The 15,009-nt window shown below is 42.8% G+C and overlaps 1 protein-coding gene across 7 annotated transcripts in view; it reads left to right on the top strand.

Annotated features, from left to right (window-relative positions):
• The window catches only part of FAM135B (family with sequence similarity 135 member B), a 360,972-nt gene that overhangs the window by 223,306 nt on the left and 122,657 nt on the right, over positions 1 to 15,009 (top strand). For all 7 annotated transcript variants that reach the window (XM_017852949.1, XM_017852948.1, XM_017852947.1 and 4 more), the window contains 2 exons: positions 892 to 1,031; positions 10,030 to 10,100. In XM_017852949.1, the coding sequence (XP_017708438.1) occupies positions 892 to 1,031; positions 10,030 to 10,100 (211 nt within the window). The remainder of the gene's footprint in view (positions 1 to 891; positions 1,032 to 10,029; positions 10,101 to 15,009) is intronic.

Here is a 15,009-nt window from a genome sequence, read left to right as displayed (position 1 = left end):
TATATATATATATATATATTTTTTTTTTTACATGTATCTCCAACTGTGTAGTTTGTGTGTTAAGTAATTTGGAGGAGTTCATCCATTTGTTTCCTCACAATAACCCTGGGCAGTGTTATTTATTTTAGAATATATATTATATATTTTTTTTTTACATGTATCTCCAACTGTGTAGTTTGTGTGTTAAGTAATTTGGAGGAGTTCACCCATTTGTTCCCCCAAATAACCCTGGACAGTGGATGCGTTGGCTAGATTTGTCTTCTTGAAATATAACTCAACTTTGAAGTACTGTTTAGGGATATGGTATATCTAGAATGCATTGGAGGATACAGAGCTAAACCAATTCCTTTAAAACTTGATATACAGTAGGATTATACAGTAGGATTAGCACATTTTCCTAAAACTCAAGACAGAGTGTTCTCATGACATGCATGATGTGCAAGCAGCACCTTTGAGAAGGGAGAGATTCTATGGGCACTAGGAAGTCCTTGTAGAAGGAAGGGTGTTTTCTATCTTTTAGCCTCTGTTCTTTTCCTCATTGTTTCTGGGAGAGGAGGTTTATGGAATGCTTCACAGAGGAGGGGACAGGTGAACAGGTGAGAAGTTGAGCAGGCACTGCATAGCAGCCCAGGAGCACTGCCCACGGCATGAGTGACTTAGCCAAGATCTTATTGCTTGTAAGGAATGGAACAAGGTTTTCCTGAGATACCAGCCCAACTCAATGAACAGAAATATTCATATGGTAAGGTCTCATTAACAGTGATTTTAAGCTTTGGAAATTGGAAGGCCGCTTGGGGCCATTAGTCTCCTTGAGCAGGAAAGACACCTGACAGGGCTGCAGGTAAAGGACAGTATTGGAGTTCATGGGTCCAACTGATTCTTGTTTTGCAGAGAGCAGCAGCCTGCATTCAGCCTGTGTCCATGACAGCACCGTGCACAGCCGAGTCTTTCAGATCTTATACCGGAATGAAGAGGTGCCCATAAATGATGCTGTGGTCTTCCGAGTTCATTTGCTCTTAGGTGGTGAAAGGGTAAGTCATGAATCTACCACCAGCCACAAGTGGCTGTTCCCTCTTGTGGCTGTTCCCTCTCATGGCTGTTCTCTCTCATTGCTAGGTAAATGGTGAAAGAAGAAGGTATGGATTTACTCTGAAATCTGACAGAGATTAGTGCTTTTAGTGCACTCATGCACTTATTTATGTATGTGTTGTTTTACTCATTTTTTTAATTCATATATTTGCTTGTTCCATGTAGTCTCAAGTGCAGACAGTCTCCATTGACTCATTTACTGGGTCTCTTCTTCCCCCCTCATTTGCCCATTTGCGCATCTGTTCAGGCCCTCTGTCAATGAGTCAATCAGCAGGTGGTTTTGAGTAACTGTTTTTTTGCAGGGCTCAATGTGGGACCCTTGGATAAGGGACAGAACCGGAGAAGGCAGCAGGAACTCTACCTTGAAAGGGTTGATAATTTAGCAGGAAAACAGATATATAAGCAAACACTTTGGTAGGTGATGTGAGCAATGATCTCTGTGGAGATGACAAAGCTGGTGTTCATCAAGGCTTACACAAAAGAGCTGGCTTCAGATGCACATGCTGAATTCACCAGAGAAAGAAAGAGGAAGGGCATTGAATGAAGGGGAAACAGCATCACTGCAAGCCCAGAGGCCTTGGGGAGCTTGCTTTATTAGTTGGGAACTTGACTGAAATTTTCCTGTTCATCAGATTAACACATTTCAAAGGAATATCTGAAGCTCAAACTTTTGATCTGCCTCCCCTAGCCTCACTGAAGTGTACCTGTTGCCACATTTGAGCTGATTTTTTCCTGCTAGAATATATTGAGAATTATTTGAAAGAGTATTCCTGTTTTAGGAAGGTCTAATTAGAGCCCCCACTGCTTGCATTCCTCATGTGGTATGCATAACAGCTCCTATTGGACATCTGTTATCTTTCTCCTCTCAGGCTTCTTGGCTTTTTGTCCACATCTTTTGTTATCTAGGTAGTGTTATCTATCTAGCCTCTTCGTGGCTAAAATTGAAAAGCGTCACTCATTCTTTATTCATTAACCCATCTATCCTTTCAAAAATTTATCGAGCACTCACTAAGCACCTACTATGTGCTGAAGGTAAAATAGTGAACATGAAATATCCCTGGCATTTTGGGCTTATATTCTAATATTAGATCAATATATCACAATGTAATTAAATAAACCAATCATGCATATTCTATTACTGAGCCTTCTCACTGCTACATACTGAGCTCCCTAGTCTCTGAGACACACTCATGAGGGAGATAAGAGTATTGGAGTTTGCACCCTCACTGGAGGCCCCATGAAGCTACAACTGTACCCAAAGTGGAAGATACCTCATGATGGTCCTGCTGTGCAAGACTGGCTGTTGCCTCATGACAGATACTCAGATATTGAGAATGTCAAGAACTCAGCACAACTTTCAACACAACCTTCACCCAAGGTGATTATTCCCTGGAGGACAAGTGACAGACAGGAGAGGCTCCCAGAGAAGCCAGTGCAGAATTGCGGAGACCCAACTGTGGAGGAAGATTCAGGCATGCCATGAGCTCAGGGAGATGTCGGCTCTGGAGGACAGCACAGTAAGGACAAAGAGCCTGAGGTGGGAATGACGTTGAGGTGCTTCAGGAAAAGCACTAAGGCTGAGGTGACTTGCACAGACAGGGAGGGCAAAGGAGCAGAAGACGAAGATGGAGCAGGGAGGCCCAGCATTGTGGGCCATGATAGGGAAATTAGGGCTTATTCTTGGGCAATAGAAATCCACTGATTTTGTTAGAATGGTGCAATGGCACAATTTTTATTTTAGAATTTTGTCATCCCTCTCCCAGTCTGCAAGCTCCACAGGACTGGATCTCTCTTTGTATCCTGAGTGCCCCAGTAGCCATAGGACTGCACTGTGGATACCTGACATGGAGTGGATGACTTAATTGTTGAATGAATGAATTTAACTTATATTCCCTTCTTTTTAGGCCCTTTGCAAACTATTCTTTCCAAACAGAGATAAGCATCCACCATGCGCCCTGTTTGATGGCCCTTGGCTCCCTGTATCATGCCCAGACCACAGTTGCCTGCTTCAATACCTCAAGGAACATACACCTCACTCACTGGAGCCTTCAGTTAACCTGACCCTGTCTCCCTTATGCCATCACAGTGACTGCAAATACTTGATCTGTAATCAAAATTTAAAAGAACAAATGAAGCTCCTGTTAGCCATGCTGGCTAGCTTTTGACTACTTGACCATTTCCCCTCTCTGCTCCCCCACCTGCTTTGTGCCCCAAGAGACTGGCTGCAAGAACTGCGCAGTCATGTCTTTACCTTTTAGTTTCCATTGATTTCAGCCTATGAGAGCTTCTGCAGGTGGCTACGAGGAGAATGGGCCCAGAGCGTTCATTCCCCAGGCTCCTTCCCTGCAGGGTCCTGGAGGGTTGGCTGTGTCCAGTGGCGTGCTAGAGCATGCTTATATCAGCTTTTGATAGCCACAGGTACAGACTTCTTTCCAACTCCTTATTTAGCGACTTCACATTCATAGCTCGAAGTCAATTGTGATGAAAACATTTACACAGGAGAAACTGCCAATGCTACAAATCAGTGTTTTTTATTTTTCTTCAGAGAGCCAGTTGTTAAACCTTTACCAGCATACCACTTGCTCTGTCCTTCTTCCAAAGGCCCCAGCTCCAGCCAGGGAGACACACTCCATGTAGCTTTCTCTTCAGTTCTGATAGCCACTGTCTCTGCTTGACTCTTCATGCCTACGGTGATAAGGAGGTCCTGTAGTTACTAATCTTGAGGAACTGAGCCATTGTTAGTTGCTTTTTTTTTTTTTTTTGAGACGGAGTCTCACACTGTCACTCAAGTGGAGTGCAGTGGTGTGATCTCGGCTCACTGCAACCTCTGCCTCCAGGATTCAAGCAATTCTCCTGTCTCAGCCTCCTGAGTAGGTGGGATTACAGCTGCCCACCACCACGCCTGGCTTTTTTTTTTTTTTTTTTTTTTTTTTTTTTGTAGTTTTAGTAGAGGCAGGGTTTCACTATGTTGGCCGGGCTGGTCTTAAACTCCTGACCTTGTGATCCACCTGCCTCAGCCTCCCAAAGTGCTGGGATTACAGGGGTGAGCCACTGCGCCCAACTGTTAGCTGCTTTTTCTAAATCTTCCACACACTTTATAAATCATCCCTTTAATAAACTGTACCTAGAGTCCTCATTTTGAGTGTATCCTCTAATTCCTTCCTGGACTCAAGTTGATACCTTTAGTTTAGGAAACAAGACCATTAGGTTGCCTAGAGTGGTCATAAACTCCCAGTTAAACAGACTGCAAGCTCAAGGTCCACTTCCCAAATTCCAATAAGAAATCAGTGCTCCATTTTTTCCCATGGGCCTTTGCCCTTTGGGACATTGATCTCAAAGAGCAACCCTGGCAGAATGCTTATGACAAACCAATGATGGAGGCTGGGTTTGGGTATTATTCAGGTATCCTGGCCATTGCTCCATCTTAATTCCATCAGAGAATTGTTCTTGTCCCTGACAATTTAAAGCCTTCAAGTTTGACCTTCCCAGCCCTCAACCTTAACTCATGTGAGGTTGTAGCCAACCTTAGTTCTCAAGTTGAGTGGGGAGTCTGTTTCATATTACATGTTGTTTTCTTCTTCCTATCAAATTTCTTATCTCTGTAAGCTAATAATTTATTATTGTGTTGGGGGTAATCCATATGGCAGCAAACAATGTCACAGCTAATTGCTATATACAAATCAGGGATAATAAAAGTTAATTGGATATGTCTGTAAACACTGTATATTTGGAATGGATGCATTTCCAGTTAGTATCAGTCTGCTTATGACAACCAAAACACTGCTTATAGCCAGTTGGCCAGAAATTATGTTCATGGATACACATAGACATGATTGTGAACCACAGACATTTATGAAATGCCTATTCGTCAAACATGTGATTCCACCTGCTATCAGAAATTCAGACAAGAGGAAGATTCAGTTGTGCATTGAGGTCACAGATAAGTGCAAGAGGTGACCATGGACAGAACTAATCACAAGTTAAGGTGTAGGAAGAGATGTTATAATAACAGGTTGCAAAGAGTGAGTCTGGAGGTAGTGTGTGTATTTTATTTATATACTCTGTGTAATCCCACAGAAGATTTGGGAAGGCTTACAAAATGCATAGAATAGTAAAAAGAAAAGCTAGCAATGGAATGAGGCAGAGTGGAGGAGAAACACATACAGGAAAATAAAGGCTGGGGTAAATGTAGGGGACCAAAATGCGCAAACACCCTCTGGATATTTGCTAATGGTCACCCATACATTTAGTGCTAAGCTCCTAGCAGGCAGAGCAAAGAAGCAGATACAATTATTAACAACAAAATGCTTGCCACTCTGAGGAAGAAGAAAAGATTACGTATTAAACACATTTTATGAGCAAGATTGCATTCTCATAGGCTTCAAAAGGAAACGCATTTTCCAAAGTGTAATTCCTTGCTGCACCGGCATCACAGTCCCCTGGCAGTACTCATACAAAATGCAGATTCATGAGGTCATGCCAGACCTAGTGATTCAGACAGAGGTGGGGTTTTTTTTCTTTCTTTTTTTTTTTTGCTGGAAGCAGAGATGGGCCTGAGTTGATTCAGAGTTTTGATAAGTAGAAAAATGGACAAGATTGCCACAGTAACCAGTTGAGAGCTCCTGAGACAGAAGACAGCAAGACGCATAAAAAGCAGTAAAGCAGAAGGCAGATTTGGGGAAGAAAGCATTGTTGCTAATGGGCTGGAAACTGGCAGGGACATAAAGCTAGAAAGGAAGGTTGAGGACACAGCATGGAGAGCCACAGAGACTCTGCTGAAGGTCATGTTTTTCCTTTTTTAAAGGTAGGAGTCTCCTTCAGGACAGAAGGAGGAGACCTGGCATTTAGAAAGGTCAGTCTGGCAATAATATAGAAAATGGGGCCCAGGAGACCAAGGGCATACAGGCAGTTGCTGCTATAGTGCATGGTGTCTTGGTGAGCATCATGGCAGAGGTCATAACTGTGTGAATGGAAACTGTGTGAGTTGAAAGGGTGAGCTGCATGGCCGCCAAGTGCAGCCCTTAGGACTGGGTTCAGGTTGAGCGTAGGAGATGGCAGGCATCATGTAGAAAGGAATGATAAATGGAAGTTGACTCTAAGATTTGGGTATGAAATAGGCTTGGAGTTACTGATAGTCCAGGATAGTTGGGAGAAGAAAAGCTTCTACTGGGGAGTGAAAGGAGTTGAGGATGAGTTATAAGAACAATCACAAGGATCTTAGCACTAACAGTGGAGGCAGCGCTCCTTTCACGGGGACGCTAGCTACAGGGGGTCTGTTCCTGCAGACCCCTGATTCGGCGATGGATGAATAAACATACACTGAAACACAGATATTCTGCTTTGCCAGTCCAGCTGAGGGTCCGAGCTGCTTACAGGCTCCAAGCTGAGTTCTGTAAACAGTTGTGACTGGGCCCAGGTGGGTTAGTGAGGCTCTTATTTATTCAGTAAGACTAATTAACAAAAGTTGTGAGTAAACACCACTAGAGGGTAAAGATTAAAGGCCAGGTTCTCAGGCCTAAAGCAAACACCATTTGCTGGTAATAAACTTCTTCTGACCCCGGAGTAGGAGGCAGTAAAGTGTGCCTGGTAGGACAAAGGTTAGTCTTAAGCCCATATAAGTAAACAGGATAGGAAGATTAACTTCCCACATTCCTCTGTACTTGTACCCTAATCTTTCTGGCTCCTGCAAAGAGACCCTGGCTGCCTTCAGCCAAGCAATCTGAAGCTATGCAAACTCTCAGGCCTTCCAAGAGAGTTTAACTATCTTTAATATTTTTCCCACCAGCCTGATTGAACCCCAACAAACAGCATCTTATACCTACAAGGTATATGCTGTATGCCAGGTGCCGTGCTGATTTCTTTGTCTGGAATATTTCATTGAATTATTGCAACAACATGAGAGGTGTTTTACTACTCCTGTTTTACAGATGAGGATACAGTGACTTAGAGAAGGCATTTATCTAAAGTCATACCACCTGGAAGTTGTAGAGCCAGGGTTTGAACCTGGGCCCTCCAATCATAAAGTCTATGTTTTTGACCAGCATGCCAGACCACTATGTGAAGTTGGTAGAGGAATGGGTCCTTCATGTGGCTGGGCCCCCTATGGGTGAAAATGACAGCAATAATAATAGCTAACCTTTGTTGAGAATTGTCAGTTCAATTGTAAACAAAGCCCTTTGTGTACATTTTTAAATTTTAATTCACACAATAACAATGCTTTGTGAGTAAATGTAATTATTTTACTCCCATTTTACAGATGAGAAAACAACAGAGAGGTTGACTGGCCCTGGGTCTCATAGATACGAAATGATAGAAGTAAGAGTTGTACACATGTATCTTGATTTCAGAAGCTGCTCTCTTAGCTATCAGGCTGTAACACAGCTCAAGATAGTAGTTAAGAATGGAGGAGAAGACAAGAGAGTCACCATTATGTGTTGAAACCAAGCAGTGAGAGAACGTCCAACCTAGAACACATACATGACCATGGGAGAAAGCTGAAGAAATGGAGCCCTTGACAGCATCTGGGATGTGGGACTCTCACTAACTGAGTTTGAGAAAATGCCTTTACCACAGGGAGCCTCAGTTTCCTCATGGGTAAATGCAGGACAGTCTTTCCTAACTCGTAGCTTTATCCACATTAAATGAAACAGTATACATATAATGATAGTTTGTTGCCTGCCAAATAATAACTCTTCTGTAAATGTTAGCTTCTTATATTATTTCTACTAGTTTGCAAAACTGCTTCCTGTTCGTGAGAAAATGACCCTTGAATGGAGATGATGACTCTAATTGAGATAATGCAGAACAAAGGAAAATCATATGTTTGTATGGTGTGTGTGTGTGTGTGTGTGTCTTTTTGAAGGGCGGGGGGTGGGTAGGAAGTCAACAGCCAACCATGAAATAAATATTTAGAAAAGGCAGTGACTTCATTCTGGAATATCTTGCAAATAAGATTCATTGAAGCATTGTAAAGTCATAGCCTAGCTCAATTTAGCCACAGCTTATCCAGTCCAATCATTCTCTCCCAGTTCCTAAGGAAACTGCAGCAAGTTTAAAACTGGAGTTTACATTGAATTTTCATTACCCAGGCAAATGCGTGCTCAGAAGGTAGTTGGGAAGCTTGCGTTGCCAGTCTCCCTCCCTTCCTGGTGACAAGAGGCTGCAATGCGTTCCTTGTGTGTTTGAAGCTAGGTTCATGATTATGCAAAACAAAGCTAGGAAAGGAAGTTATTTATAGCACTTGGATTCAGCAAAATGTTAACTTTTAAATTTTTTTTTTTTTAAATAACAAATTTTAAACCCTGGAGACCTAAAGATAAATTCCATCTGTATCTCTCTCCATGAATTATGCTTAACCAGGAAGACATTTCCAAAGAGATCTTTGGGTAAGAGATTTCCATCTCAGGAAGATGAGGAGATTCTTGCAAAGAAATGAAAACCAAAAAAGGTGGGGATTGGGGAAAAGCTTTATTTATTCCTCAAAGATGCATTGATACTTTCTATGTAGCAGACACTATTTCTGGAGCAAGGGATCAAGAATGAATTAAAACTAGTCTCTCTCTTAATCATACAAGGATTACTGGGGACACTACACAAGAAAATAGCCAGGGGCTTTTAGATGCAGGCCAGATGGGTGTCAGTGAATACTGTGAATGGTGGTAGATGGGACAGCAATTACCTGATCTGAAATAGATCAGGTAATTGAACTCTGAAGCAGAGTTTCTAAATGAGTTTCTAAATGCCAGCTCAGCACTCCCAAGTCCAGGGTTTTGTTTTGCTTTGTTTTTTGTTTTTTTGTAGAAGCTAAAAACCCATAATACAAATATGAAATTGCCTGAATTGTAGATGTTTGCAATTTGTTCAAAACATTTTCAAAAATACTATGGGGACTAAACAAGACACATCAGCAGATGATACTTGGCTCACAAGCTTCCAGGTGATAACACCGCCTCCAAAATTGTAATAGGCACCATTAAATACCAAGATAAACAAGACATGGCATTTTGTGGTTACAGACAAACAGGGCTCCATCCTGCCTGTGAATGAGGAGGAGGCTGAGTCCTATCACAGGTGTGTAGAACTGACCCTGGGCTGACCTCTGAGTAGAGGTGGTGGCGAGATCTGGTATTTAGCAGGTAACACCCCCTTGAGTTGGGAGTGATGGTAAAAAAGAACTAGGGCTACCATCTTCCAGGTATATATGAGAAACTGGCAGGAAGAATAAAGATTCCTGTGTTTAAAAAGTAGGTTTTCTTTTTTTATTTTTTCTTAAAGGATAAATGCGGCCATGGGTAGGACATAAAATGCCAGTGTCTTAAGGTGAAAATGGTTAAATACAATGGATTTCAAGACAAAAATGAAGAAGCTGCTTTCTTATGAAGCTGAGCCACCTGAAGAAGTGACTACTTTCCCAAACATGAGCTTCTTCCTCTGGACACGGGGGCAATGATGCCTGCCCTGAGAGGATGCCTGAGGGTTAGAGATGACATTGTTCTGACTTAATCCCATTGCTAGCCAAGTGGGATTTCACTGTGAGTTCACTGCTCCATCCTTCCCAAAGCAGGTGCTACAGAACACTTGACTCTTGCCCCAAGTGGGATTCTAGATCAAATCCAAATGAGACTCTCGAAAGTCCTGCAATAAGGAAACTTGTTTAGCATTTTTTTTTTTTTTTTTTTTTTTTTTTTTTTTTCAAATTTTACTTGACTTTCCCCAAACTGAGTATGTAAATCCCTTCTTTTTTTCTTTTTGTATAATACTCCCAGATAGCCTGTTCACCCAGAACTCCATGAGACATACAGGGAAATTCTGCTTTCAGCATCAATGGCATTGATTTTTGGACAAGATGGTGTTTCTCTACTTTGGGAAGTAGACCAGCTAAGTATTTCATTTGGACAATATTTGACTCCTGAAATCCCTTGGACTTTGTTTCTTTTGCAGATGGAAGATGCGCTGAGTGAAGTAGATTTTCAACTCAAGGTGGATCTGCACTTCACGGACAGTGAACAGCAGTGAGTGTCATGGAAATGGAAATTATTGAATTGTAGTAGCACGATGCTCTCCTCCCTGCTTCACCACTCCTGGGATAGTCTCATAGCCATGAATCTCAGAATGTCTCTCAGATAAGCATCTCCTGATAAGCTGCAATGTCCCTTACTCAGGGGTGTGGGCTAAGGAAGTTTGTGTGGTCATTTCAAACCACATACATTTTAGGCAGGCAGCTCAAATGCATACACAGAAATCTCATAACTTGTTGGCTTTATTAACTGGCACTTTCTCATGTCTGACACCTTCACACATCTTACAATGTGATAATAATTTGGGGTTTTAGATTAACGACCCTATGAAGCTACAAATGGCAAATCCCCTTCTGAATCAAAGGAGATTCTCTCAGGATTCAACATCTTTGTGTGACATATCTGCTATTATGTTTCAACTCTGAAACTTGAAACTCCATTTATCTGTAACCTGCTCATTAAATAAGCAGGAGGCAACTTTCTTCTTTCTCATAACTGCTTTCTTTCAGCTTGTTCTGTGGCCTCTTCTTCCTACCCCCTGGGCTGAGCTGTCAGGCCACTAAGCTGGGATATTTCCGCTAATAAGTAAGTCATCCTTTTTTAGGTATGAACAGTCCAGTGAAGTATAATATCAGAACTCTAAACCTCATCCATTGTATAACTTCTTTCTGTTGCCTCCTTTCTCTACCTCACCTCCAGATCCAGGCTTTCCTAGCGTAGAAAACTCCCAATGTAGGAACAGGGCATGGTGGGGGACTTCATATCCCCCATTTCTTCCCCACTGCAGTTTGCAGGCTTTGCAGGGTCAGGCACAGTAAGGAGGGAAACAGTGGAGAAAAGGGCAGGGGTTCATTTGTGAGTAGGATTGTCATATGGTAAACCCTGAATTGGCTTTAGGATGTTCTTGTGAATTCCTTAGAGAGAGACTCCTTAGGTACCCCTGCCAGAAGACTCTCACCCAGCCCCATCCCTGCAGTTATCTGATGTAGTGATGCCTCACAAGAGGCTGGGTGACTCATTCCTTGCAGGAACCTCTTTGAGGGTGGATACTTTTCCAAAGCACACTCATCTGGCCCATGGGAAATGGACACAGACACTTTAACCCCCATTCCACATAACCTCCTCTGCCAAGCCTGCTCACTTTTGTTTAGACCAATCCAGCCACCCTCAGCTTCTCTCCTGATGGCCTTTGCAGAATGAGTTGAGCACTAGGAACTGCATTCCCACTGTTCTAGGGGATACAGGGCAATCTCCCTTGAAGGCCTCCTCTCTTGGCTTAGGCAAAGGGAGGAAAACTCCTTCTTGCTCCATTCTGTTAGCAGAATCTCAGCATTCTTTCTCCGTTCTGTTAGCAGAATCTCAGCACACACTGACCACTATCTGCAAATTAAAGTCAATTCTCACTTCTGATCTCTGTAACCTCTCCAACTAATGTTTCCCCTTTTCCTTTGGAGAATGGGGAATTGGGAAGCTGATGAGCCAATGCTGGCAGAAGTGTTTCCCTCATCCCTTCAAAGTTCAGATTTGGCCAAGGGCAGTGGCTCATGCCTGTTATCCTAGCACTTTGGCAGGCTGAGGTGGAAAGATTGCTTGAGCCCAGGAGTTCAAGGTTACGGTGTGTCATGATTGTGCTGCTGCACTCCAGCCTGGGTGACAGAGCAAGACCCTGTCTCAAAAACAAAACAAAACAAAACAAAACAAAAAAGAATAAAAAAATAAAAAAGGTCCGATTTCTTCACAGAGCTTCTTCCCCTTCTCAGGGACTGTCCTATCTCTGAAATCTGTCTAATCCGTTATGGGACTGTTCATAACATGAGGAGTTGAGTCCAAGGGGATTTGAACCAAAGATGGATGTCTACTGAAGTGTTAGGGACTTGATCGTGTATGGGAATTGAGAAGGGGCATCCACTGATGTGTAGCCAGTCTTGCCTGATCCCTGGGCTGGCAGGAGTATCTGTCCATGGTCGTGCCACAGGCTGGGTTCAACTTCACAGATGCCTCATTTTTGTTTCTATCTGGACCCCAGCCCTCTGGCCACCTGCTTTTCTCATCACATCTGCTTTCTCCTTAGCAGGATAATGTAGAGACTTGAGGAATCCTATCTGCTTCACCCCATCGCCAGGACTTGTTCTAGCACCACACTGAACTCAGAAGCCCTAAAAGAGGCTGGCCTTCTTCCCGAGCTATAAACTCAGAAGTAAAGCCCTGACTTTATTGTGCTCCTATTTTCCTTTAACCATCTGGGGTTTCTGTCAGTAACACCTCCAGTAACCCACCCCGCCCTATCACTCTGTTCCACTTCCTTCCGAGACATTCATTCATAGCTTTATGGTACACATTTCTAATTCATCACAGAACCTTGCTGCTAACTCCAAGCTCAGCCTAGAAATCAGCCTCCCACCTGCCCTCCATGTGATAAGCCGTAGTGTACACAGTAAATGAGACTTTCTGTTCAGCAAAACAGTAGTTAATGGAGAGCCTGTATACAGGTGATTGGTTTAATCAAAGTGTATAAAACTCAGCAACCTAGACTCTGCACTCATTAACTATAAAACATTGGGGAAGTCCCACACTTTCATAAATCTCAGTAGCTTCAGTTATAAAATAGATATCATTATAGAATACATACTCATAGGTCTGTTTGATGATTAAGAGAGACAATATATGTAACAGGCCAGGTACACAATCTGATGGATAAATGTCTTCTTGCTCTTTATGGCTTCCTAGTTGGAAGTGAGGCCAGGCTTCAATGTGTTGCTTCCTCTCCCAAGCACTTAATAATAATCAGAGCAAGGGTTTTCATGAACTATAAGATTAGCTAAGAGGAACAGGAAGTCAGAGGCTGGGAAAGATTGAAAATGCCACATTTTTAAATTTTCATAAATTGAGTTTAAGGATGACAAGGCATCTGCGGCATATCCTGGGGTGGACATTAGGCTCTGAAACATGACCAAGTCATCTGGCTTCTTTAGCATCATATAGGCCTGGGTGGGAACAAAATGGAGAAGCAGAGCCTCCCATATCAGGGACAGAAGAGCTTGTGAAATTTGTCTTTCTGGTGGCTGTCAATGCAGACGGGAGGATTCTGACCCCTGGAGACGTGTAGCCTTGCCCAGAGACATGTTTGGTTATCACAGCTGAGGAGGATGCTTGAGGGGAGATGTGAGCACAGTAAGGGCGGGACTTCACTTCTGACTTTATAGATCCGAAAGAAGGCCAACCTCTTCTAGGGCCTTAGAACAAGTCCCAGGAATGGTGTAAAGCAGACAGGATTGTCACACTTAGATACTGCCGTCTAGTGAGTAAAGGCCAGAGATGCTGCTGCACGTCATACAGTGCACAAGTCAGCAGCGCCCCCTCCCACCACGAGAAAGCATGACTCAGTCCCCAAAGTCAATGTTATGAGGTGAGGAAACTCTGCTTTATTCTAACCTCATATTTGTACTTGTTCCTCTGCAAAGACCCATCAGAACCTGTTTGCACAGGGATGGGGACCTCACACCTTCACATCATGGCCCATTCTGCCCTGAATAGTTCTGCTGATCGGGAAATTCTTCTTTATTTCAAGGAACAATTCATCCCTGTGCATCTGCCTTCAGTAGACTTCAGTTTTATTTCTTGTGACCACCCAGACAAATCCCAAGTCTGGATGGCAGTTCAGAAAAGAAATCTTCTTGGCCAGGCACGGTGGCTCGCACCTGTAATCCCAGCACTTTGGTAAGCCAAGGCAAGAGGATTACTTTTGGTCAGGAATTCAAGACCAGCCTGGCCAACATGGTGAAACCCCATCTCTACTAAAAAATACAAAAATTAGCTGGGTGTGGGCTCAGGCTTGTAATCCCAGCTACTTGGGAGGTTGAGGTGGGAGGTTTGCTTGAACCCAGGAGGCGGAGGTTGCAGTGAGCCGAGATTACACCACAGCACTCCAGCTTGGCAGCCTGGGTGACAGAGTGAGAGTCCATCTCAAAAAAATAAAAAAGAAACTTTATTTATGTCATTTCCAGGTTAACTACTAGGGCTATTTCTGTGTGTGTTTTTTGTTTGTTTGTTTGTTTTGTTTGCTTTATTTCCCTTACAAGAACTCAGACACTGTCCTATCAGTGCAATCAAGTTTACCACCATCATTTCAGAGCTTAGAGACCTCCCTGTACCACTACCAGGACCTAAGTTTTATCTCCATTTTGGATATATGTATTTAAGAGCACAGGAGAGTTACCACCTCTTCTCTCTTAATTCTTTACTCTTACTAATGTAGCTTAAATTCTTGTTAACATTTTTGCCATCTTTGCTACACTGATATGTATTTAACCTCCTGTTGTTCAAGCCCTAGGGATATGTCTGTGATTCATAGGAACCTGGGTCTGACTGGATTCAAAACAATATTGAGCAGTAACTGAGAAATAACTGTGAATCAGGAAGACCTGGTCCAAGGTTACATTTCTGTCTTGTGGCTTTAATTAACTCTTGTTGATTTTACTTCCTTTTCTACAAACAGAATAATGCCAATAAATACCTCCTATAATTGCCATACAGATTAAAGGGAAAAGTACCATGTTCAGTTCATAATAAGCTCTCAATACATTGTAGCCAGAATTAAAAATAATGTAAATGTTAACACCTTGCTGAGATTCATGGGATAGACCCTTCACCCTCTCCCCAACAGGTTTTTTCCGGTACCAGGGGACCATTATTCATATTCAATCTATGGAGCCATCCTGAGCTCTAATAATTTAGCTGGCTCTTTCACTTGGCCTTTGTTTGCACACGAGCAACAAGGGTTTCAAGGAAGCAAAGCCCATGGTATTGGGTCTTCAGAGGCTGCTTCCTCCATCTGGCCCTTTCTGTGCTTCATTTCCTTATCTATGGATGGAGGACAAGCATTTCCTCTCTGCTCTCCTCATGA

The sequence above is a fragment of the Rhinopithecus bieti genome, unplaced genomic scaffold (genome assembly GCF_001698545.2).
Source record: "Rhinopithecus bieti isolate Rb0 unplaced genomic scaffold, ASM169854v2 scaffold_34489, whole genome shotgun sequence".
NCBI lineage: Eukaryota > Metazoa > Chordata > Mammalia > Primates > Cercopithecidae > Rhinopithecus > Rhinopithecus bieti.
This window is presented reverse-complemented; position numbering and strand designations above follow the sequence as displayed.